General features: G+C 37.9%; 1 protein-coding gene across 32 annotated transcripts in view; it reads left to right on the top strand.

The window, feature by feature from the left end:
- ERC1 (ELKS/RAB6-interacting/CAST family member 1) overlaps window positions 1–24,652 on the top strand; it is a 518,863-nt gene that overhangs the window by 69,471 nt on the left and 424,740 nt on the right. For 13 of the 32 annotated variants that reach the window (XR_013522487.1, XR_013522495.1, XR_013522490.1 and 10 more), the window contains exons 3-6: window positions 5,045–5,119; window positions 10,223–10,378; window positions 12,253–12,345; window positions 15,831–15,998. Coding sequence is in view for 16 of the 32 variants with exons in the window: in XM_078338382.1 (XP_078194508.1) it covers window positions 5,045–5,119; window positions 10,223–10,378; window positions 12,253–12,345; window positions 15,831–15,998 (492 nt within the window). In the remaining 16 variants the exon portion in view is untranslated. The remainder of the gene's footprint in view (window positions 1–5,044; window positions 5,120–10,222; window positions 10,379–12,252; window positions 12,346–15,830; window positions 15,999–24,652) is intronic. The other 19 variants (XR_013522492.1, XR_013522500.1, XR_013522493.1 and 16 more) reach the window with 2 other exon arrangements.

The raw sequence follows: 24,652 nt of genomic DNA on the forward strand, positions 1-24,652 counted from the left end.
AGTCTCTACTCTGTTTTCCCCACTATTTGGAACTTGAATTTTTCCCAGCCCTATGGGAGTTCAGGTAGTTGCTCAACTCATGGCTCCCTGGTAGTTGCTCTTTCCCCAGTGGCTCTTTATCTCACCTTGTAGAGGCTTGCCTTATATGTGCACAGCTTGGTATTTGGCCAAACACTCAAGGGGACCCTTGTCAGGTTAGACACTGCTGCTTTTCTGCTGAGCTTCCTTCTGTGTTGTTTTGTTGAGCTTCCTTCTCTGTGTTGTTTTGTTTTTATTTATTTTGAGACGAAATGTTACTCTGTTGCCCAGGCTGGAATGCAGTGGTGCTTTCATGGCTCACTGCAGCCTCTGCCCCACTGCAGCCTCTGCCCCATAGGTTCAAGCAATTCTCCTTCCCCAGCCTTCTGAGTAGCCGAGATTACAGGTGCCCCCCGCTATGCTCAGCTAATTTTTGTATTTGTGATAGAGACAGGATTTTGCCATTTTGGCTAGGCTGGTCTCGAACTCCTGGCCTCAAGTGATCTGCTGCCTTGGCCCCCAAAGTGCTGCGATTACAGATTTGAGCCACGGTGCCCAGCCCTCTGTTATTTTGCTCTGCAATTTTTCACAGATTAATGGGAACCTTACCCATTAATCTGTCTTTGGAGCTTTGCAAGACTACTGTTCTTTGTTTGGGCTTGCCCCGTCTCTATCACATACTGGACATGTCTGGACTGTCACCTTTTTTTTTTTTCTCTCAAGGACCATAGTTCTTGGCTGGGCGTGGTGGCTCAAGCCTGTAATCCCAGCACTTTGGGAGGCCGAGGCGGGTGGATCACGAGGTCAAGAGATCGAGACCATCCTGGACAACATGGTGAAACCCCGTCTCTACTAAAAATACAAAAAAAAAAAAAAAAAAAATTAGCTCTGCATGGTGGTGTGTGCCTGTAATCCCAGCTACTCAGGAGGCTGAGGCAGAAGAATTGCCTGAACCCAGGAGGTGGAGGTTGCGGTGAGCCGAGATTGCGCCATTGCACTCCAGCCTGGGTAACAAGAGCGAAACTCCGTCTCAAAAAAGAAAGGACCATAGTTTTATACTGCTTGTTGTCCAGTGTCTGAAAACCATTATTTCATGCGTTTTGTTTAATTTTATGATAGTTCGTGACAGGAGGGCCAGTCTTATGTCTGTTACTCACATTACGGTCAAAGTGAGAAGTATAATGGTAAATTTATTGACAGATTTAAAGCAGATTAATGTCATGATATGTGGCTGTTTTATGAAGATCACCTTGGTGCTCTCTTAAAAATGGACTCCAAGCACGGTAGCTCACGCCTGTAATCCAGCACTTTGGGAGGCCAAGGTGGGCAGCTCAGGAGGGCAGGAGATCGAGACCATTTTGGCCAACATAGTGAAACCCAGGCTCTACTAAAAATATAAAAATTAGTTGGGCATGGCGGTGTGTGCCTGTAATCCCAGCTACTCGGGAGGCTGAGGCAGGAGAATCCCTTGAATTAAGGAGTTGTAGGTTGCAGTGAGCCAAGATTGTGCCACTGTACTCCAGCTTGGTGACAGAGTGAGACTCCATCTTAAAAAAAAAAAAAAAAAAAAAAAAGGCCGAGTAGGTGGAAGGAGGCTAACTAGAGGCTGTTGCAAACTAGACTGGAAATGGGGTGAAATGGTTAGACTCGAGAAATACTTTTGCACTAGAACAATTAGGATCTGCTGTTGACTTGGTTATGGGAAATGAAAATCAGAAGGAATAAAAGGAGAGCTTGGTGTTTGGCTTAAGCCACTGGAATGGCAGTAAGTACCACTTAATGAGAAAGAGAAGACTCATCTCTCATCAGTCATCAGATGAGGGGTGAGGTTGAAGAAGAAGAAATCAAGAATTTTTTTGGATAAAATATGTGTGAGTTGCCTATTAGATATCTAAATAGAGATGCCAAATGGGCAGTTGCATGTGTGAGTTCTGAAATTAGAGCAGAGGGCAGGCCTAGAAATTTGTCAGCATTTCCATTGTATTTTAAACCACATAGAAGATTAGAGAGTTTAGATGGAAAAGAGAAAAAGGTTAGAACTTATCACCTGGTCACTGGTCTAATTTAGACCTGGAGGTCTAATTTAGAAGGAAGAACCTGTGAAGGAAACAGAGAAAGTGCAATTGAAAAGAGAGAAGTAAAAACAGGAGAGTGTGGGGTCATAATAGTCAAGACAAAACACGTATCTAGGAGGGATTGGGTCATTGCTTTGAATGCTTCTGAGAATTCCAGGAAGATGAGGACAGAAATGTGTTCATTAGTTTTGGTAACTTAGAATTTGTTGGTGGTCTTGATGAGTTGTTTCAACAGAGGAGTAGAGAAAGAAGTCAGATGAGGCTGCTTTTATGAGTAAAGGGATCTTATATGTCTAAAATATTTTGCGATTAATTAAAAAGAATGAATGGGAGAGGAGGAAGGAGAGATAGCGGCAGTCTTCAGGGTGGATATTTGAACACCTTGGAGTTCCCAAAGACTTTCCAGTGGTTTGTGGGTAGTGTGCAGGGCAGTTTCAGATTCTCAACTCCCACATGTCATTTTCTGCATTTTAATTGGCCAAAAACATACCTGGGAGATCTTTTTTTTTTTTTTGAGACGGAGTTTCGCTCTTGTTAACCAGGCTGGAGTGCAATGGCGCAATCTCGGCTCACCACAACCTCTGCCTCCTGGGCTCAGGCAATTCTCCTGCCTCAGCCTCCTGAGCAGCTGGGATTACAGGCACGCGCCACCATGCCCAGCTGATTTTTTGTATTTTTAGTAGAGACGGGGTTTCACCATGTTGACCAGGATGGTCTCGATCTCTTGACCTCGTGATCCACCCACCTCGGCCTCCCAAAGTGCTGGGATTACAGGCTTGAGCCACCGCGCCCGGCCACCTGTGAGATCTTCTTTCACCTCCCTTTTTCGTGGTTGCATTTTGCCCACTGTAACTCCTGTTCATCCTTCAGCTCTCAGGTGTTTCTCAGGAACCTTTACAAGATCCCAAGACTAGGTCAGGATCTCCTAATTACTCTCTTACAGTATTATGGATATTTTCTTTATAATACTTTTTACATATGAATTATATAGTTACCTAAAAATTACTTTCTTCATTTGACAAATATTTGAATACTGTTATTGTGCTGTGTATCGTTCTGGGTGTCTGATATGCATCAAATGACAAGAAAATTACAAGAAAAATTGTAATTTAAAATCAGGATGAGCCTGCTTCAGTTTTTGACTTCTGAACAGACTTCAACAGTTAAAGGAAGGACAGAGCCTGTCAGAGGGAGCAGTGAGTGCAGAGGCCGTAAGAGGGTGACTGACGTTTTGAGGGAAGGCAAAGAGGCGAGTCTGGCTGGAGTGGACTGGATGAGAGAGAGAAGTATAAGAGATGAGGCCAGAGAGGTAACAGGGCTGAATCATGGAGAGCCTTCTAGGTCAGCATAAGGGCTTTGACTTTTACTGTGAGTGAAAAGAGAGTGTTTTGAAAATTGCAAGCATGTTTTGACTTCTGTTTTAAAAAGATCACTCTAGATACTCTATTGTGAATGGTGAGATAGATTTGGGAGACTGTTGGTGTAATCCAGGCAAAAGATAATGGTGACTTAGAGCAGTGTGACAGTTGAGGTGGTAAGTTTCAGGATATATTTTGAAAATAGGAAGAGCAGGATTTCCTGATGAGTTGGATGTAGGTGTAAGAAAAAAAGAGACTCCTATATTTTTGGCTTGAACAACTGGCTGGATGCATACCATGAATGAAGGCAGAATGAGTGAAGCAAGTTTAGAGGGGAAGGCCAGGAGGTCACTTGTAGATGTGTTAATAGTGGGGCAGGTAATTCAGTATGCCAATAAATCAATAAAGCAAAGTACATACAACTATGGATTTCAGTAGGATGTAAACATTTGGGAGTTATCACTATGTGCATGATGTTGAACGGTAAATACCAAGGGAATGAGTATAGGTAGAGAAGAGAAGCGTACAAAGGACTGATACCTGAGGCACTCCTGAGGAATTGGGAAGAAAAGGAACCAGTAAGCTAGGAGGAAAAGCTTAGAGTGCCATATCTTGGATACAAAGGGAAGAGAGTGGATTAAGGAAGAGGGATTGAGCAATTGGGTAAAATGCTGGTGGTAGATCAAGTACAGTGACTAAGGATGAATCATGGGTGTTAGCCATGTGGAGGTCGTCAGTGACCCTGATGAATTATGTAGATGATTATTTGATGAAACTCTATTTTTCCTATTAAAGGTTCCATGATAAAAGGGACCAAATATGTTATTTCTCATCATTCTATCTCCAAAACTTAGTTCCTAGAGTACACAAAACTTAGGTCCCAGAGCCTCTGGGAAGACTAGAGAACTTGGTTCAGAAGTTATGTAGACAAGAACAATGCTTCGAATCAATCATACTCCTATATTGGTTTGGTGATGACAGTGCTGCTTCCTTCCTTTTCTATCCTGAACTCAGTAAAATTTGAGTTAAAAAATATGTTTTTCTGACATTTTCTGAACCTGAATTACTTAGGAAGCTTGTTCAACAGTGTCATCTTTTTCTTCCTAACTGTAGCACCACTGGAAAGAGATCTTCATCATAGGTAACCATATGTTGGAAAGATTGCTTTCCATAGCTTTGTGCAATGAAGACTGATTGTGATGGTGTTTATTTCTCCTTTGAAAAGGGAGCATTTCTAATCCCCTTTTTGGGTCATTTGGAATTCTGATTACATATCTTGGAGTCATGTGGAAGATTTGACAAAAACCCTGGGGATGTGAAACAGTAGTTTCAGCTGTTATGGTAGCTGGCGTCTGTGACTGATTTTAAATAACTAGGTGTTCAGAGATAGGGATCCTTGTATGCCTGGATGGTTGAGTGGGCCTGAATGCAGTCTGTGGATTCCCCGATTCACAGGGAAGGGTTGGTAACACAGAGGGGTCAGTGTCTTGTAAGGCTGTAGTGATCTTTTGCATACAACTGCCCCGTCTCCCCTTTCAAAAAAATGAGAGTGAGCAGGAGAGCGCTGAATCTGTTTTTGCCTCTTTTGTATAGGAGATGCATCGAAGGTTTGAAAATGCTCCTGATTCTGCCAAAACAAAAGCTCTGCAAACTGTTATTGAGATGAAGGTAAGTGATAATCTAGTAAAGAATAGTATGAATCACCTTATTATTTTAAGTAATCAAAAACTTCCCTGTGTGAGTGTTAGGAAATGGCATGTAATAGTATTTCACTTATTTGGAGATTGAGAGTGAGAATCAATAAAAATGACATTTTAAAATAATTTCAGTTTTATTTCTTTTCACTTACAGACCATAATGTAAATTGGACCAAAATGAGTTGAACAGAATTTCTTTAAATCAGCTATTTGCAAATTTCTTGGTCTCAGGCCCTCTTTATTCTCTTAAAGTGGCAGACTCCCCCCGCACCTTTTTTTTTTTTTTAAAGAAAATGGCTGCCAAATACCAAATCTGGGTAACCATAGCTTGTCAGTTATTCTTTCAAGTAAAAATAGTGTTCTGTGAAGAAAATGTTGAATTTAACTTACAACTCAAAGCAACATACAAGTACTTTGCTTAGGGACAACTGTCGTATTTCGGTACGCAGCCTCTTGCCGTTTTGTCACACCCAATATTAACAGTATGTGTACTCCAGAGTTGAGATTTATTAATAGTAATACTTTTTGCTGCTTCCTCACGGACAGTCTGAAGTGGTCTTTTAAAAATTTTATTTCTTATTTTTCATTTTTTTTCCCTTCAAGTGCCTGACAGTGACAAATATTAATAAAATGACTATAAGTATGGTTTGATGCGATTGCCTTGATTTGTGCTAAGGCACTAGCAGTTTTGCCTATCATTGCTTTATATCTTTATTTTAGACAGTGGAGAAGTCAAGTGACATCATGGTATTATTATGAAAATAGTTCATAAAAGTATGATTATAAAGTATAAAATAGTTCATAAAAGTATAAAAATAGTTTACAAAGTATGATCATACATACTTTGTGAAAAGGTTGAGGGTACCCTGAGGGTTCCATAGGCCATCCTTTGAAAACCTCTGCTTTAAGTTAATGAACATTTAGAAATCTTTAGGCTGTTCAGTATAGTGATTAAGAGCTTGCTTTCTAAGTTAAACTCCCTGGATTCAAAATCTCTCTTCACTTAACCAATTGTAAAATATGGAGCAAGTTACCTGTGCCTCAGTGTCTTTATCAACAAATGGTGATAGTAATAGTACTGTTCAAGTGGGTCATTTTGGGATTTCAATTAGTTAAAATATGTAAAAACACTTTAAACAGGACCTAGTGCATAGTAAACATTCAATCCATACTAGCTGCTGCTGCTATTATTATTTTTGTTAACAATCTGTTCTTTCTCATAAAAGCTCTTGTAGATAGGGACATCCCCCTACAGGTACTTCATATCCCCTAGAAAGCTCAGTACTGTGTTTTACATTGTGGGCCTCCATTTAATAGTTGTTGATATGACAAGAATATTTAGTTAATGGCATATAATTTTATTGTAAATAGATACTGCTGTAGTTAGTTATGGGAACTATTGTCTTAATTTGCATGATTTCCTCTTAAAACTTTAAAATGTTGATTACATTTTAATTCTTGGTGGGGAAAGGATTTTCCAAACAAATTCCAAATTATTGGATTCTGGTTTCTTTGTAGTTAGTTAGTAGTCTTGAGTGTCATCTTGTAAAGGGCCTTTAGGATGGTTCACTTGCACGGTTTTACCTTTTTCACATTCACCACAAGTTTATTTGTCGTATTATTTCCTGATCCCTGTTAAGACCTCAGAATAAAACACATGAATGTAACTATGTTCACAAAATTATTTGTTTAACCACCTTTTGACAGAATGAGGGAAATAATAGTATTACTTGAGAGTGGATGTATTTTAACTTGGGTGAACCTTCAGCCATTATGCTAAAAAGCAAAAAGATTCTAGTGACCAATTGGGGTCAAGAGAATGTGATGCTGAAATCACAAAAGAAATAGCTGTGTTGCTGAGAATGTGGAATGCACTTGAGAGAATTAGGAAAATCTAGACTAGTCTTTAGGGAAAATAAGGAAGAAAGATGATTGAAGTAAAAGAGCCCAGTAATCTTAAAGGTGTCAAAATTTTCTTTTTTCTCTCCTCTTTCTCCTCTTCTTTTTCTTCTTCTTCCTCCTCTTTTTTTTTCTTCTTATACCTTCTCACACCATTTTCCCTCATTCCAGCCTTTCCTTCTTTGCCGCTCTTCTCTTTCTCCTCTTCCCCTTTTTCTACTTTTGTTTGTTTGTTTTTCCTTTACCAGTGGAGGAACAGGGAATAATTACTGTACTGCTCTAGCATTAGAGTTTTGTTGGGGTAGATAAGGCAGAGTGATTGAAATGCAAATGAATTGAGGGTGATGATGACAGAATAGTTTGGAGGTTGGTCCTGGACTGTACCCTGGATGTGGAAAAAAGAAAATGCAGATGGACGGACAGGTTGGGAGAAAATGTAACAGTTAGGAAAGTGGAGTTCTCTGTGAGGTTAAAGAACAGGAAATAATTGGAGTGAGGATATGACATGCCTGGGGAAGAGAGTTCTGGGTGATAATAGGATCCAGAGTACCGTCCTATAGACTGGATCACTGAAATGGACTGAAGGATGAGGTTATTGCAATTAAGAACGTCAAGGAATTCTGACATTGCAATCCTAGGATTATGGCAAGAGTGGCAATTGAAGGGGGTATTGTAAGTCAGGTGCCAAAGACTACCAAAAGTGGGCAGGAGTGATTGAGAAGTCCCTGGATGGCAGCAATGAGGAGGGTAGGAAGAAAAGGAATATAAGCTTTCCATAAAGGGAAATAGCCTTGAGGAACGAACCAGGAGAACTTCAACCCTTTCCCCTGCTCCTTTGTGGTGTTGGGGTTATTACTGGCCTTCACTGGAGAGAGTTCATGGTGAAAAGTTTGAGGATTTGGGGGAATCTGACAAAGAGCAGAGGATTTCAGTAAGTCCAGTCGGATTGGTTGCACAATGATGGGAGAGCTGGGGCTGGGGAAGTACAGTGTAGTAAAGTGAAAAGGAACTTATTTATTTAAATATTACACATTCTAGGAGGAAGAAACTTGGTTGGAATGACTTTCCTCAAATCTAGCATTAGTACTAATTGGGTTGGTGCTAGAACTAGTTGACAGTATCAGGCCTTTTGATTTCCGTGGTAGGTTCTTTTTCTGGTCAGTCAGTACCTGCCTCCTGGTTTTCAGAGCAGCAGTCATGATCCCTTTTTGGGAAGAAGGTTTTATGGCACATGATTTGGTAGTGAGGGTGCTAATTTGTCAAGAGCTGCCTTTGTCTCCGTTTGGGTTAGGGGAGCAGATAATATTTTTTAAGGGCCTTGTGGAGACTTTCTAGAGGCTCTGTACAGATAGAGGCTGCCATGTGGTGTATAGAGTTCGAGTTCCTACTTGGGGGCTAAATTGTCTTGGGTGGAGCCCCAGTGCTGCTGAAGATAGACCTGTCTTTCAGCTGGTCCAGTTTTATTACCACCCAGGGTAATAACAGAGGAGAACTTATATTTAACTTTTACTTTCTTTCTTTTGTAGGCTGATCATATGCTTATGCCTAGTATTTCAGTCTTTGTAAGGGGACTGTGTTCTGATATTTCCAGAGAAATTTTATAGCAATCTTAAGTGAATTTTCAGGTAGCGCACATGAAGTACTACTCTTTATAGGTCAGTTGTTTTACATGAGTAAATTAACCCCCCGGTCCCCCTCTCCCCCAGTTTAGGTTTAGAATGTCTCTGATTGTATTAATTTAATACAACGGATTTTTAACAGATGCATTTTAAGTTTAATAAATTTATAAAAGGAAATTTTCATTGTGATATTTTTAAAGGTCATGTGATGAGCAAGACAGAGGAATAAATCCTCTCTTTTCCCCTCCCATGAACCTGAAAATAGCCAGGTGTAGTTTTCTCAAGATAAATCTTCTTGCTCTGAGAATTATGATAGCAAAGAGGGACTTAGTCAAGAAATCATTGAGGTAAAGTAGAAAAGGAAGTTAATCTCAAAATAGCTTCCAAAGGAATGGTTTCTCTAAAACTCCCAAGTAAAATAAAGCTATACTTAATTTATGTTCTTTAAGGTCTCTGTTTCTTCGATGAGTAAGCATATACAACTGCAGGTATATGAAACTGTTGATTCCTTGTAGAGTCTTTCTGTAATTCATGACATGTAAAGCAGTCTGGGGAGAAACTAGGTACCGCAACAAACAAAATCAAGAAATTGAATATGAAATAATGTTCTACTAGAAGGTGATATTTGTGGTAGTGATGATTTATAAGGACAGTGATTTTAAAAAATTATGAATTACTGTAAATGTATGGAGAAGTATAGACAGTAAGGATTTCTAACATGTTAACAGTAACAACTTATTTATTCCCTGATTTTTCTGCAATGGGATGTTACGTAATTTTTATTATTGCACATATAGCTGTACACATTACTAAATCTTTGAAACCCTCTTACTCTTTTCCCTTCCTTTGGGGCATATGTGCTTTTTAGGGGTCACCAAGTAAAATGATAAAATATTAGAATTTGCAAATTTTTTCATGCAAATAAATTTTAATCAGTTTTTCATTGCATTTACTTCTTTAGTTAATTATTTCAACTTTAAAGAATGCAAAACTGGAGGTAGCCATGGAGGCAAAATTATAATGTGGATATGAGTGCTTCTCCTTCCACTCAATGACCGTAAAGCTGGGCATGGTGGCTCATGCCCGTAATTAAGCCCAGCACTTTGGGAGACTGAAGTGGATGGATCACTTGAGGTCAGGAGTTCGAGACTAGCCTGGCCAACATGGCAAAACCCTGTCTCTACTAAAAAAATGCAAAAATTAGCCGGGTGTGGTGGTACACACTTGTTGTAATCCCAGCTACTTGGGAGGCTGAGGCAGGAGAATTGCTTCAACCTGGATAGCAGAGGTTGCAGTGAGCCAAGATCACACCACTGCACTTCAGCCTGGGTGACAGAGCAAGACTCCATCTCAGAAAAAGGCAGCAAGGCACCAATTGCCAGACAGCAATTTTTCTGTCTATTTGTTTGTCTTTATTAAATGTAGCATCTTTAAATATTAAATAATATTTATTTAATATTTATTTAACATATTAAATAATAACATATTAAATATGTTATTCAGCTTTTCTGGGTTTTTGTGAATAGTTCAATCACTAAATCTTCCGTTGTCTTCAGGATTCAAAAATTTCCTCTATGGAGCGTGGGCTTCGAGACCTGGAAGAGGAAATTCAGATGCTGAAATCGAATGGGGCTTTGAGTACTGAGGAACGGGAAGAAGAAATGAAGCAAATGGAGGTGTATCGGAGCCATTCTAAATTTATGAAAAATAAGGTAATGGCATGTGAGACTTTGATTCTTAAAAGGGGTTTGAAAATTTGATGCATATTTTTTACTTCTTTAGCGATGATAAAGCTGTATTTTATACTGTTTTATCAGATTTCAGGGAAGAATACTTCTAGCCCAATTCTTTCAAATGAAACTTCTCCAGAATTACTGACATAGTTATTGTAAGTTTTTACTTAAAAAGACAATTCTCTCTATGAGACTACATATGTATTGACACAGTTTAACTTTTTATATCTATTAGTACTTCCGAGATGATTTAATTTAAACCTCAGATGAGTTTTTCTCACTATATGAAACATCAAGTTCTTTACCTCTTGTGAATTATTTAAAAAGTTAAAACCCAAAGAGGCTCTTTTTTTTTTTTCCTTGAAACGGAATTTTGCTCTTGTCACCCAGGCTGGATCACTCAGTGGCATGATCTCTGCTCACTGCAACCTCTGCCTCCCAGGTTCAAGTGATTCTCAGCATACTGAGTAGCTGGGATTACAGGTGTGCACCACTGTGCCTGGCTAATTTTTTGTATTTTTGGTAGAGACAGGGTTTCACCATGTTGGCCAGGCTGGTGTTGAACTTCTGACCTCAGGTGATCCACCCACCTCGGCCTCCCAAAGTGCTGAGGTGACAGGTATGAGCCACCTTGCCCGATCCTAAGAGGCTTTTTAATGAAATGGGTTAAATGAAGTTATGTTTCCCCTCCAAATACAGTTCTGTAAAGGAAAGCACTTTCTTTGTCCTATTCTGTGGGGAAGATCCATTTGCTGTCAGTTTTATTGCTTCCCATGTACACTTCAGGCGTAATATGACAAAAAAGATACCACTGGGACCTATCAGTCTGTGTTTGTAAAATCAGTCACAAAATTCCTTCCTTGTATCCAAAGCCATTTAGTTTGATTCTCTAAACTATTTAGGCAAGTTGGAGGATTTAGTTTATCACTGTTACAATTTACCAGTTTTGTTGTAGTTTAATTAAACATCACGAATGCAATTATAAAGTTTTAGCTAGAAAATAAGCGTTTTCCCCCTTTATTTCCCAGTTGTATTCTCCAAGTTCTTAGAAATGAAAATGGAAACATCACAGTAATGTGAAGGAATGATAATCATAACTTCCCCTCCAGTTTCTGGCTTCTTGCCGTGATACCCATACCTGGCATATAAGTCTACAGAATATTCCTCTACTACCTTGAGACTCTAGTATTAATCATTTCTACTAATTTCATTTCAGTTTTAGAACATAAAAACTCATATATCCAACTTACTTTCTTTTATTCTGTTTTTTTTTTGAGGCGGAGTTTTGCTTTGTTACCCAGGCTGGAGTGCAGTGGTATAATCTCAGCTCACTGCAGCTTCCAACTCCAGGGTTCAAGCAATTCTCCTGCTTCAGCCTCCCAAGTAGCTGGAATTACAGGTGCCCACTACCATGCCCAGCTAATTTTTGTAGTTTTAGTAGAGTAGAGATGGTTTTCATTATGATGGCAAGGCAGGTCTCGAACTCCAAATGATTCTCCCACCTTGACCTCCCAAAGTGCTGGGATTACAGGTGTTAGCTGCTGCGCCTGGCCTCACATACCCAACTTTCTGTTAGTTTGGATTTTTCACCCTAATTTGAGAATAAAACATAGTGCAGTATAATCTGTTTTTCATTTGTTGATGAGCACATTACAGTCCACTGTGGGGGAAAATAAACGTGTGAACGTAGAGAAACTACCTATGGCTCTTTAAAGAGGGAGGGAATGAGGGGAACAGATTTGATTGTATTATATAAGTTACTGTTATTTCCAGTTACCATTCTGGCTCAAAAGCAGATAATAAGAAGACCTAAGTTGATACCTAAGTGAAAAAAAATAATAATGTCGTGACAGGTAGAACAACTGAAGGAGGAACTAAGTTCGAAAGAGGCTCAAGGGGAGGAGCTGAAAAAGAGAGCGGCTGGTCTTCAGGCTGAGGTCTTTGCCGTAAGATTTACCTCTCTGTATGCAGTGATCCCACAGTGGGACCCTGCTAGCTCTATGGCTTCTGGGTGGCTTACACTTTCATTCTCTATGGTTGGCAGCTTTGCCCATTGCTAGCACTAACCAGCCTGCTCTGCTCTTTAACTGACTTCTGTTCACCAGTTTGACCCACATGTCACTTTGTGTGCAGTGAGTCTTCACATGTTCTGGAAGCCTTATTATACCTGGTACTTTATTGTTGCTTTTGTCACTCTATGGATGGCATTTCAAAGCTTGTTTTCTCAACCCCTTATTGTTGATTTATATGAATGGTGGTCTTCTTTTTTTCCTAGGTACAAGAATATATTCAGTTGTTCTAGGCCTATCACTTAGAGTTTATTTGAATTTGAAGCTCTTGTGTAAAGTGATTAAAGTGATTTGCCTTCTTATGTAGACGTTACCTTTAAATCTCCAGTGAGTGGTTTTGCCACAAATGTTACTTTCTTTAGGACAGATGTATAGAAAGTATTTAGTAAATTAAAATTACTAAGAGACAACTTCAGGTATCTAAATCTAGTTCAATATTCTAATGAGCTTAAAATTTTATTTCAGAGCATAATAATAAAATAAATACAGTTGGCCCTCTATATCTGTGGGTTTTGCATCTGTGGATTTAACCAACTGTTTTTTATTTTCAGGGTAAAAAAACCGGATGTTGTATCTGTACTGAACGTGTACAGGCTTTTTTCCTTTGTCATTATTCCCTAAACAATATAGTATGACAACTATTTACATAGCGTTTACATTGTATTAGGTATTACAAGTAATCTAGGGATGATTTAAAACATACTGGAAGCTATGCATAGGTTATATGAAAATACTACATCATTTTATTTCAGGGACTTCACCATTTATTAATTTTGGTATCCAAGACCAGTCCCCGATGGACCCATGGATACCGAGGGATGGATGAATAATAAAATAGCTAATACTTGCATACTTACTATAAACATTTTATAACGTGCTGAGTTAGACATATTTTCAACTCCAAATTATAGACGAAACTGAGGTAACAGAATGGTGCCTAGAAAACACAGCTAGTAAGAGGCAGAATTTGGTTTTATACAAGCAGTCTTCTTCCACAAACTGTGCTTATAAGTTCTTTACTATACTTACCTGTACTAGGTGGTGCACACATTTATCAAAGTGTCAGCAAAAACTGCTTCTGAAAATAATTGTGGACTAAGAACTGGAATACGGCATTTGAAAAACCAAAATTGTGCTACTTTGGTAGATTTGTTGTTTATGGTCTACTTTATAGTATATATTAAAGAATTAAATATTTTGATAGAAAGGGTCCAATTTGGTTTATAGAAACCATATATTGTTTAGAGGGGAGGCTGATTGATAACTTCCTTTTTTAAATAGCTGCTGTTAGTGTCAGACAACAGGCTGAGCACTTTATTTTATTGAATCCATAAACAGTACGGTGACATTGGTATAATTTCTCCTTATTACTGATTAGGAAACTGAATAGGAAGGGAATTATTCAGGGACACATAGCTAGCTTAGTTCTGATGTGTGATTGTCTGCAAATCCTTGTGCTCCTAAGCTTTGTATTGTATTTGCTTCCTATTTATAATCTCTTCCCTTCTGAGTCTTTAAGGAAAATTTGTGCTTCTAAACTCTGCCTTTCTTTTTTTTTTTGAGATGGAGTCTTGCTCTGTGATGTGATCTCGGCTCACGGCAACCTCTGACTCCCTAGTTCAAGCGATTCTCCTGCCTCAGCCTCCAGAGTAGCTGGGATTACACGCATGCGCCACCACGCCCCGCTAATTTTTGTATTTTTAGTAGAGATGGGGTTTCACCATGTTGGCCAGGATGTCCTCGATCTCCTGACCTCATGATCCACCTGCCTTGGCCTCCCAAAGTGCTGGGATTACAGGCGTGAGCCATTGTGCCTGGCCTAAACTCTGCTTTTCGTTTAAAATATTTTCTTTCCTTTCTTAGTGTTTATAAGGTCAATATAGCTTATTATTTGAAGCTTACTTAATACAGATGATGATGAAACAGATATTTATATTTATTTTTGACCACATGATTGGAGGTAGCTGGGAATTTGAATAATCTTTAAGTCATAATTCCTTAGCTGTGAGAAAATTGTAACACTTTGAACATCCCCCAAATATTCATTCATCCAACAAATGCATTTGTGTTATAATCAGTGTGTTAGGGAATGGAATAATAGTAATATGTGGTTTTTATTGGTAAAGGGATATCATAAAAAACTTCATGTTGTTACAGGGTGTGGTAACTCCTGGGTACATACCTATTTTGCAGGATGAATATAGCCACCATTTACAATTATCTCTCACTTACGTTTTTAGTATCCTCAGATACTTTGTATACAATAAGTACAGAAACATTTGTTGAATAAATGAATGACTATATTTCTAAGCAAAGATTTCATGCATATGAGAAAAATAGTTATCTTTTTTGAAAGAGAAGGCTAAATTGGAAATTTATTTTTGGTGCTCCTCAAAAGTCTAATTTAAATTAATGTAAAATTCATTTCTTCATGGGAAATTGTTCTTAAAAGCTTTATCCCTTATACATAAGATTATTACAGTATGATACTTTATATATATTCAAGTTTTTAAAAATAAAAATAACTTTTTGTTTGATTAGTGACGCCAAAATTACTGACTTCTTGTCAAATTTATGCTTCTAATAATTAGTATATTTTTTAGTTCCTTTCTAGGTTGTAGACATAATGTAAAAGCAGATTTAATTTCTGTTTACTTGGCTTATACTTAGGGTAAAAAACTATTTTAAAAATTCTTACAAATAGTAGGAATGTAAAGGAAGGTGTTTGAAAGAAAATACTTCAAATGTTAAGAGAGAAATTAATACACATAACTAACATCAAATTATAGGATTTTACAAAAGCACATATGTATAATATTAAAAGTAGCTTTTTAAGATAAGAATTTTATGCAGACTTTTGAGAATGAAAAATATAACTTAATGAAAAATAAGCACAGCAGCAGATTTTGAATTTAAATAGTAGTACTAGGAGGTTTCTTTTTTCCCTTTTCTGTTATATCCACACTCATCCTGCATTTGATCCATCTGAAGTGTTCTGAAGAGGTCTCACTTAAAAAATGAAAACCATATTATCAGTACAGTGGTGTTCTTTTGCTTACTGCTGTCTCATTGTCATCTAATTGAATTGGAATTTTCTTTACCTTCATTCTCTAAGGGGTTTCAAAGAATATTTAGAAGACATAATAAATGAAAATTGGACATTTCCCTATTTGTTGAATAAGCTTAGTTTTTTTGGGGGGGAGGGGTCCAAGATTAGGTAGATGCAAAAAGGTGAATATGTTCTATCATATCATTTGTGCTGCATTTAGTTTCATATTTTGTGACTCACCCCTGTCAAAGATTCACGTAAAAGCTGCTTATTTTACTTCTTTTTTCCTTAAAGTATTTTACTTCTTTTCTAGATTGGCCAGGTGAAACAGGAGCTGTCCAGAAAGGACACAGAATTACTTGCCCTGCAGACAAAGCTAGAAACACTCACAAACCAGTTCTCAGATAGTAAACAGCACATTGAAGTGCTGAAGGAGTCCTTGACTGCTAAGGAGCAGAGGGCTGCCATCCTGCAGACTGAGGTAAAAAGAATTCTGGGATTTGTGGGTAGTTGATTTCTTGGATCCTTTTCCTAAGCATTACCGTTCTATTTTTGTAATATTTAGAATTGGGAAATATGAGTAATCTTATGATTAATTCTTTAATAGCACGATACGTTATTGTACTAAAATGTAACCATCTTGTTTCAGTTTTTCTTAGATCTGACAAGTTAAAATGGGTGCAGTTTGTTTGTTTTTAATTCTTTAAACTTTCACTTAGTCTGTACTTCAAACTATAAACTAACAGTATTAAAAATGAAAAGATAATTGTAAAAGAGAAATCATTGATTTAGAAGCTTCATGAATGACAATGAGCTTGGTTATGCTGCGTTTGGAGTACATTTAAGTGTTCTTAAGTTGTGGTACTATGAATAACTGTGTATAGAATCTGGAATCTATATTAAAGTTCTAGATAGTCTAATTTTAAACCACAGATTATTAGACAACGTGTCTTTATATCCTGTTTGAAAATAAAATTAGTGGTTGTAGAAATCTTAGAAGATTATCTAGACTGTTGGCTATGACTTCAGATAGGTGTTGACCATCTTCGGATAGGCATATAACTTCAGGTAGATATTTAGCATATTGCTAAATAATCCCAGATAGATTCTTATCTATCTTATTTTCAATGATCAGAGAGAAAGAGTTGACGATGCTATGTGGATTTACTGTCTTAATATGAAATGTTTTTAAAGGTCACAGTGAAATAGGTTATTTAAGAATAGATAAGTAGTTTTGCTTTATAGAAGAAACATAAAGCATATGATGTAGATTAGCTTTTTTTCTTTAAAGAAACAGATAATAGATAAGAGCATAATTTTATGGAAAAAAGGAATGAGGAGGAAAAGAAAGAATAAAAACATCATAGTCTTAGAAGACAGGAATCTTTAAGTAAGGAAGAATGAAGAAGGAACCTAAACTGTTTCATGTAATATTTTCATCTGTACAATTTGGGGCTTTGATAAAAATGGGAGATTTTAGATGATGTATTTGTAATTTTTCTTATAACTTACACTTTATTTTAGTTATGTTTCATTTTGTTATGATATCCGCTCCATTCTATCTCACAGAGATATTTTGGATATAAAATCATGAGATGCAGTAGTGGCTAAGGCTCTGACTCTAGAGTCATGTTAGAGTTTGGACTTTATCTTTACCATTTAATACCAGTTGCATGATCCTGGGAATGTATTTAACTTCATTACACCTCACTTTTCACTTCTGTAAGATGAAGAGAATAGTAGTGCTTAACTCATAAGTTTGTTGTTAGAATTAAACTCATTTCTTCACTGCTAGTGTTTGGCATATAGTAAGTCTTTGGACATTCATCTTTGCCATTATTTTATAATTCTTGTAATAAAATCAACTAATAGATATGCTGTTGAGATGTTAAGAGAACAGTTTTCTCTTTCATTGCCACAGTTTTGTTTAGAAGATCTGCGTTTTCATATTTTTATTAAGCTAAACTTAGGTTTATTCAGAAATTACAAAATTATCTAGAAAATGTTACCTGCAAAGTTACTCATTTATAGTTTTATTAATTTTTAAAATTTTGGGTGGGTACATAGTAGGTATATTTATGGGGCATGTGAGATATTTAATACAGGCATTCAATGTGAAATAAATAAATTATGGAGAATGGGGTTATCCATCCCCTCTCAAACGTGTGTCCTTTGAGTTACAAACAATCCAATTATACTCTATTTTAAAATGTAAAAGCTTGAGTGCATGTAATACTGCAAAAGGGTCAGAAGAGGGTGCCAGTGTTCTAGAGGTCAGCCCTACTTCCAAATTTGCTACTGTAATAGCTTTGGATGGAGGTGGCAGGTGTGCAAACCAGAGAACCAAGCAGTTGGTTAATGATAATGCAAACATTTAAAAGCTTGTCACAGTCTAATAAATGACTTTTCCCCCTTGGCAATCTATCCTTCTCTTTGTACCTCTCTCAAATAATGTTCTTATTAGCCAGGTCTCACCCAGATGGGCTTGTGATTAGTTTCTTGTACCATAGAGAATAGATTGTATTTGTTGTCATTCTTGAATGTTTTTTTTTAATATTTTTAGCCATTACAAGAGTAGCTGAGTGTCATGATTATTTCTGTAAGTTACTAGGACCACTGCTCAAATAGAACCATATGATCGTGAAAGAGAAAAGAATGAAAGCTAACTTCCTTTTGAATTTGGAATGATTTTAAGAATGTAATATGTCTGTTTATTAGCATTACTTAAAAAATTACTCTGATGACATTTGACAAGAGTCCCCTTTTCCAAAGCAACTTTCCAATGTTAGAGTCCAGTAAAAGGCAGTTTGTGCCAGCTCTTTGAAAGTTGTATTTCTATAATTTGCTCTTAGCTGATTTCATCCTCTTTTCTGCAGCTATCCTAGACTTGGTTCTAATACTCAGATCACTAAATAAAGTAAATGTGAAAAAAGAACATGGATCATGGAGTTTTTCTTTTTCTTTCTTTCTTTTTTTTTTTTTAAGAGGTAGACTCTTACTCTGTCACTTAAGCTGGAGTGCAGTGGCATGATTAGATTAATAGCTCATTGCAGCCTTGAACTCTTGGGATCAAACACTCCTCCTGCCTCAGCCTCCTAAGTAGTCAAAACTTTAGGCATGCACCATCATACTTGGTTAATGTTTAAATTTTTTTTGCAGAGACAGGGTCTCACTATGTTGTCCAGGTTGGTCTAGAACTCCTGAGCTCAAGCAGTCCTCCTGTCTCTGCCTCCCAAAGTGCTGGGATTACAGGTGTGAGCCACTGTGCCTAACCTGGAGCTTAAAAAATTTTAAAAATTCTTTTAAGTAAAACAATTATATGTGAAAAGATCTAATTTTTTTTTTTTTTCTGTTCGGGCTACATGGACTGAGGTCCTTTGGTGTTGTACAAGGTACAGTGTGTATGAATTGTTCCTGTTTTGTAATGATCTCTTTTGATCTGATGATTGTCACAGTGGTAGTCTGGATTTAGTAACATAGTGATTAAAAGCATGATCTTTGAAGTCAGATGTAGTCTTGAAACCTAACCCTCTACCATTACTGGTTGTGTGACCTTAGAGGAGTTACTTCACTTTTTTTGTTGTTGAGACAGAATTTCGCTTTTGTTTCCCAGGCTGGAGCGTAGTGGCATGATCTTGGCTCACCACAACCTCTGCCTTCTTTGTTAAAGGAATTCTGTCTCAGCTTCCTGAGTAGCTGGGATTACTGGATGCCCTACCATGCCTGGCTAATTTTGTATTTTTAGTAGAGATGGGATGTCCCCATGTTGATCAGGCTGGTCTCAAACTCCCGACCTCAGGTGATCCACCCACCTTGGCCTCCTGAAGTGCCGGGATTACAGGCATGAGTCACCGCGCTCGGCCAAGTGTTACTTTACTTCCTTTTTTCCCCCTGAGATGGTGTCTTGCTCTGTTGCCCAGGCTGGAGTGCAGTGGTACAATTTTGGCTCACTGCAACCTCAGTCCCCTGGGTTCAAGCAATTCTCCTGCCTCAGCCTCCTCAGTAGCTGGGATTACAGGTATATGCCACCACGCCTGGCTAATTTTTTTGTGTTTTTAGTAGAGATGGGGTTTTACCGTGTTAGCCAGGATGGTCTCGATCTCCTGGCTTTGGAGTGCTCCTTCCTCTTTCAGCTTCCTCTCTATACCTGCGGCAGAGCATTTGTTGTAGCAGTGGTACAGATTATACCAGAGGCTTTCTGATCTGGGAGGCTTCCTTCCTGCCACAACCACTGCCCCAGCTCCAGATGGTGATCCGCCTGCCTTGGCCTCCCAAAGTGCTGGGATTACAGGCGTGATCTGCCACCGTGCCCAGCCCAAGATTTACTTTACTTTTTTAATTCACCATTTCCTCATCTATAAATTGAGGATAATGACAATAACAACTTCTTGAGGTTTTTATGGCTAGGTGTTTAATTATGTTCTTATCTCTATATGGAGGGACTTTTATGATATTATTTTAATTTTTTGCCACAAGATCTCACTTTGTCATCTGGGTTGTAATGCAGTGCCGTGACCATAGCTCATTGTAACCTTGAACTTTTGGGCTCAAGTGATCCTCCCACCTCAGCATCTTTAGTAGCTAGGACTATAGATCCAGGCCACCACTCCTGGTTAATTTTTTAATTTTAATTTTTTGTAGAGAGGGGATTCACTTTGTTGCTTAGGATACTCTTGAACTCCTGGCTTCAAGCAGTCTTCCCGCCTCAGTCCCCAAAGCACAGGAATTAACTGGCAAGAGCCACTGTGCCCAGCCATGGAGGGAAATTTAAATTCAGTGTGTTAAAATTTTAAAACACCTTTCAGTTTATAACATTTTGATTTGATTTGATCTTCATTGTTTTATTTGCTCTTCATAGTAGTGGCATGGGTTTGACAAGATAGGTATTGTTTTGCTTTCATAATTCAGAATTTTATGAACTGCTTATTAGCATACCAGTTTTGATTGGCACTTGAGGTTGCTCTTGCTGGTAACCCTGGTACTTTTGATATCAGTTACAGTATTCTCAGGCATTAGAATTCTCCTCTTGTTCCAAAATCGTGATGCCATACCAGGGATCTACCATTAAATATATTTTCAGGATGAATTCTCAATGTGCAGAGCAGAGCTGATTTTATCAATAAACCAAAATAATGTAGACCTCACTGCCTCAAAGTAGTTTAATTTTTTTTTCCTTATTTCTCCAGGAAATTTTGTTTTGGAATTCTGTTTGTTATAGGTAAGCAATATACTCTATATCTTAGTAAGAGGAAGTGGTTCTTTTTTCAGAGGTGCTCAGGAGATCAGCATCTAGCCTAAGGTGAGGAACTACCCTTGCTCTAGGATGTTTAGGCACCAGAGCGAGGATGCTGGTCTGTGATGTGCACCTTCTGCTTGCAGGCCCAGCGCAGTGCCACTTTAAGCTAGGTTCTGACTTCTTCAGCATACTTAGAGTTAGTAATACATTCGTAGAACTAGAGGGCATTTTTAGAGATCATCTAGTATTTCTGTAATTTAAAGAATATGTATGATAATATCTAAACTGAGTGCTTTCTCTGTACCTGTGGAGGGTTTGTATATTTCATTTCCCCAGTTAATTCTTAGAGTACCTTCTAAGAAATAAGAATACCTATAACATTTATAAGAAATAAGAATACCTATAACAGATGGGCAGCTAAAGCTTAGAGAGATTGAGGTTTACATGACCTAGTGCCCGATCAATTCAAACCCCCAAACTTAAGTTCTTGATCATAATGCTGCAATTCTTCTCTGTGCAGAGAGAGTATAAATGACATACTAAAGTCCTATACAACTACTTGGCATTAGTTTTGGCACTGGAATTCATCTTTTCTGACTTTGCTAATTATGGTATGTAGAGATGACCATGACTCTTGTTTGATTGGTAGGTTGGGGACTAACCACAAAGAAAGATGGGGAGAAGAAGAAACAATTTGTGTTGGTAGAGAGGAGAAAAGGATTTAGGTTGATGGAATTATATAACCTCAGAAAGAGATATGCATCTTTTGTAGCAAGAGATTGTGAAAGAAGAGAAAGATGTATTGATTGATTTCTTCATTCATTCAACAGGGTTTTGTGAGTACCTGCTGATAACTCTTCCAAGCACTGGGGATACAATGGCAAATAAAACAGAAAGTCTGATGATCTATATCTCCGTCTGTATCTATTAATATATCTATATCTATCTATCTATATCTCTGTGAAACAGCTGCTCAGAATGAAAGAGGACTGGGTACTATGAAGAGAGATAGGGCTTAGAATCTTTTTCAAGTGAATGTGTTTCTCTCTAGGTGGATTGTATGAGTTATGAGGTAGGGGTTGGGTGGGGTGCTGCAGGGTGACATTGGCATGATATTCAAGTCTGCTTGTGAAGGTAGACTGGCTTTGGAGCGTTCCTTCCTCTTTCAGCTTCCTCTCTATACTGGGGCAGAGCATTTGTTGTAGCAGTGGTACAGATGATTATACTAGAGGCTTTCTGATATGGGAGGTTTTCTTCCTGCCACAACCACTCCCCCAGCTCCAGATGGTGAGTTGGCACTGCTTACAGTGGTGATGGAGTAATGTCCTGTTTGCAGGAAGATGTAGATAATGATCAGCTTAAGAAATTGACAAGAAAATTTAAGCAAAAGTATGGCTCTTAATACACTAGAAGAATCAAAATGGAATGTATAAGGTTCAAACCATCAGAGTAAAACTCAGTTTACCCAGTGGAAAATAGAAAAGGATAGGGAGGGGAGAGAAAGAAATGTGATGGTTTGTGGACATCATGAAAAAAGAAGGCTGAAATAAGTACAAATAATGGGAAAGTCAATAAATACAAATAAGTACTTGGATTAAAATAAAAATGCAAATCTTAATGGGGCTAAAAAGATATAGAAATATACTGTCAACAGGAGTTAAACAGATAAAAAGTAACAGCGGGTCGGGAGCTTTGGCTCACGCCTGTAATCCCAGCACTTTGGGAGGCCAAGGCAGGCAGGTTGCCTGAGCTCAGGAGTTCAAGACCAGCCTGGGCAACATGGCGAAACTCCATCTCTCCTAAACTACAAAAAATTAGCTGGGCGTGGCGGTGTACACCTGTAGTCCCAGCTACTCAGGAGGCTGAGACAAGAGAATTGCAAGAACCCAGGAGGCAGAGGTTGCAGTGAGCCAAGGTTGTGCCACTGCACTCCAGCCTGGGCAACAAAGCGAGACTTGGTCTCAAAAGAAAAAAAAAAAAAAAAAAAAAAGAAGTAACAGCAAAGTTAAAAATACAGAGATAGAAAAATATTTAAAAATAAAAATTATGTCAGGAAAATGTGCCTCCTTAAATATGATTTACTTTAATATTAAATTATCTTTTAAGGCACACCGAGCAATGTTATATACTGATAAAAGAAACAGTAGGTCAAGAAAATATAATCATGTCCATTGATGTGTCTAACAACATGGCATTTAAATATATAAAGCAGGCCGGGTATGGTGGCTGATGCTCGTAATCCCAGCACTTTGGGAGGCCAAGATAGGTAGATCACCTGAGGTCAGGAGTTTGAGATCAGCCTGGCCAATATGGCAAAACCACATCTTTACTGGAAATAGAAAAACTAGCTGGGTGTGGTGGCATACACCCGTAGTTTCAGCTACTCAGGAGGCTGAGGCAGGAGAATTGCTTGAACCCAGGAGGCAGAGGTTGCAGTGAGCTAAGATCATGCCCCTGGGCGACAGAGTGAGATTCTGTCTCAAAAAAGAAAAACACATGCATGCATGCGTGCGTACATACATGCATACATACATATATGTATATATGTCAAATAAATATATATCAGATATGTATATATGTCAAATATGTATCATATATTTATCATATATATATTTATCATATATATATATATATCAGCAATGAGGTGAAATAGATAAATCAAGAATTGTAGTTGGTCATTTGGATGTGCTCCTGTCAGAATTTGATGAAGTAAACAAATATCAATAGAAAGTTTTAATAACATTAACAAGCTCAACCTCATAGATGTGTATATAGAATTTTGTACTAACAGAAAATAAGCAATATTTCAAGAACTAACTGAACAGTAATAAAAGTCAGCCATGTACTGGGTCATAAAGGAAACTTCAAAATTCCCAAGAGTCAAAATCACAGGGACTATGTTCTCTGACTTATAATGTAGCAAAATTAGAAAACAGGAGTAAAGAATAGCAACATAAAACCAAAGTCTACAATCTGAAACATACTACTGAAATGACCTGTGGGTTAGAGAAATGTAAACATTTTAGAAATGAGTGGCAGTGAAAGCTCTCTCTCTAAAAATCTGTGGAACATATGTAGAAAACCTGTGGGTTATAACTAAAGCAGTATTTAGAGGGAAATGTGTAGTTTTTAACATATTTATCAGAAATTAAGAAAAGCAGGTAATCTAGGTGTTCAAATGAAAAAAGTAACAGTTAATCCAAAACAATAAATTAAAGAGTAATAAATATAAAGTGAGAAATTAACAAAGTAGAGAATAAAACAACACCAAGAAGTAGTTATTTGAAAAAGGTTAATAGGACAGGAGCAGCTTTTACAGATGATAAAGGAAAAGTGACTAGTAGTACTACAGAGTTTAAAAATAATATAAGACAGCTGGTCATGGTGGCTCACCCCTGTAACCTAGCACTTTGGGAGGCCAAGGCAGACTGATCACCTGAGGTCAGCAGTTTGAGACCAGCCTGGCCAACATGGTGAAACCCCATCTCTATCGAAAATACAAAAATTAGCCAGGTGTGGTGGTGTGCCTGTTATCCCAGCTACTTGGGAGGTTGAGGCAGGAGAATTGCTGGAACCCGGGAGGTGGAGGCTGCAGTGAGCTGCGATTACACCACTACACTCCAGCCTGGTCACAGAACAAGACTCCATCTCAATACACACACACACACACACACACACACACACACACACACACACACACGTATGTATATGTATGTATCATAACTCTAAACAATTATATTCTAACAAGCTTGAAAAACAAGCAGAAATAAATTTATGGAAAAACATAAAATGGCAGAATAAGTTCAAGAGGTAAGAGAAAACATGAACAACAGTCATTACAGAAATTAAAATGGTAATCGTCCTCAACCCTTTTTCCCTACCAAATCCTAAGGCCCACG

This window comes from Callithrix jacchus, chromosome 9 (genome assembly GCF_049354715.1).
Source record: "Callithrix jacchus isolate 240 chromosome 9, calJac240_pri, whole genome shotgun sequence".
Classification (NCBI taxonomy): Eukaryota; Metazoa; Chordata; class Mammalia; order Primates; family Cebidae; genus Callithrix; species Callithrix jacchus.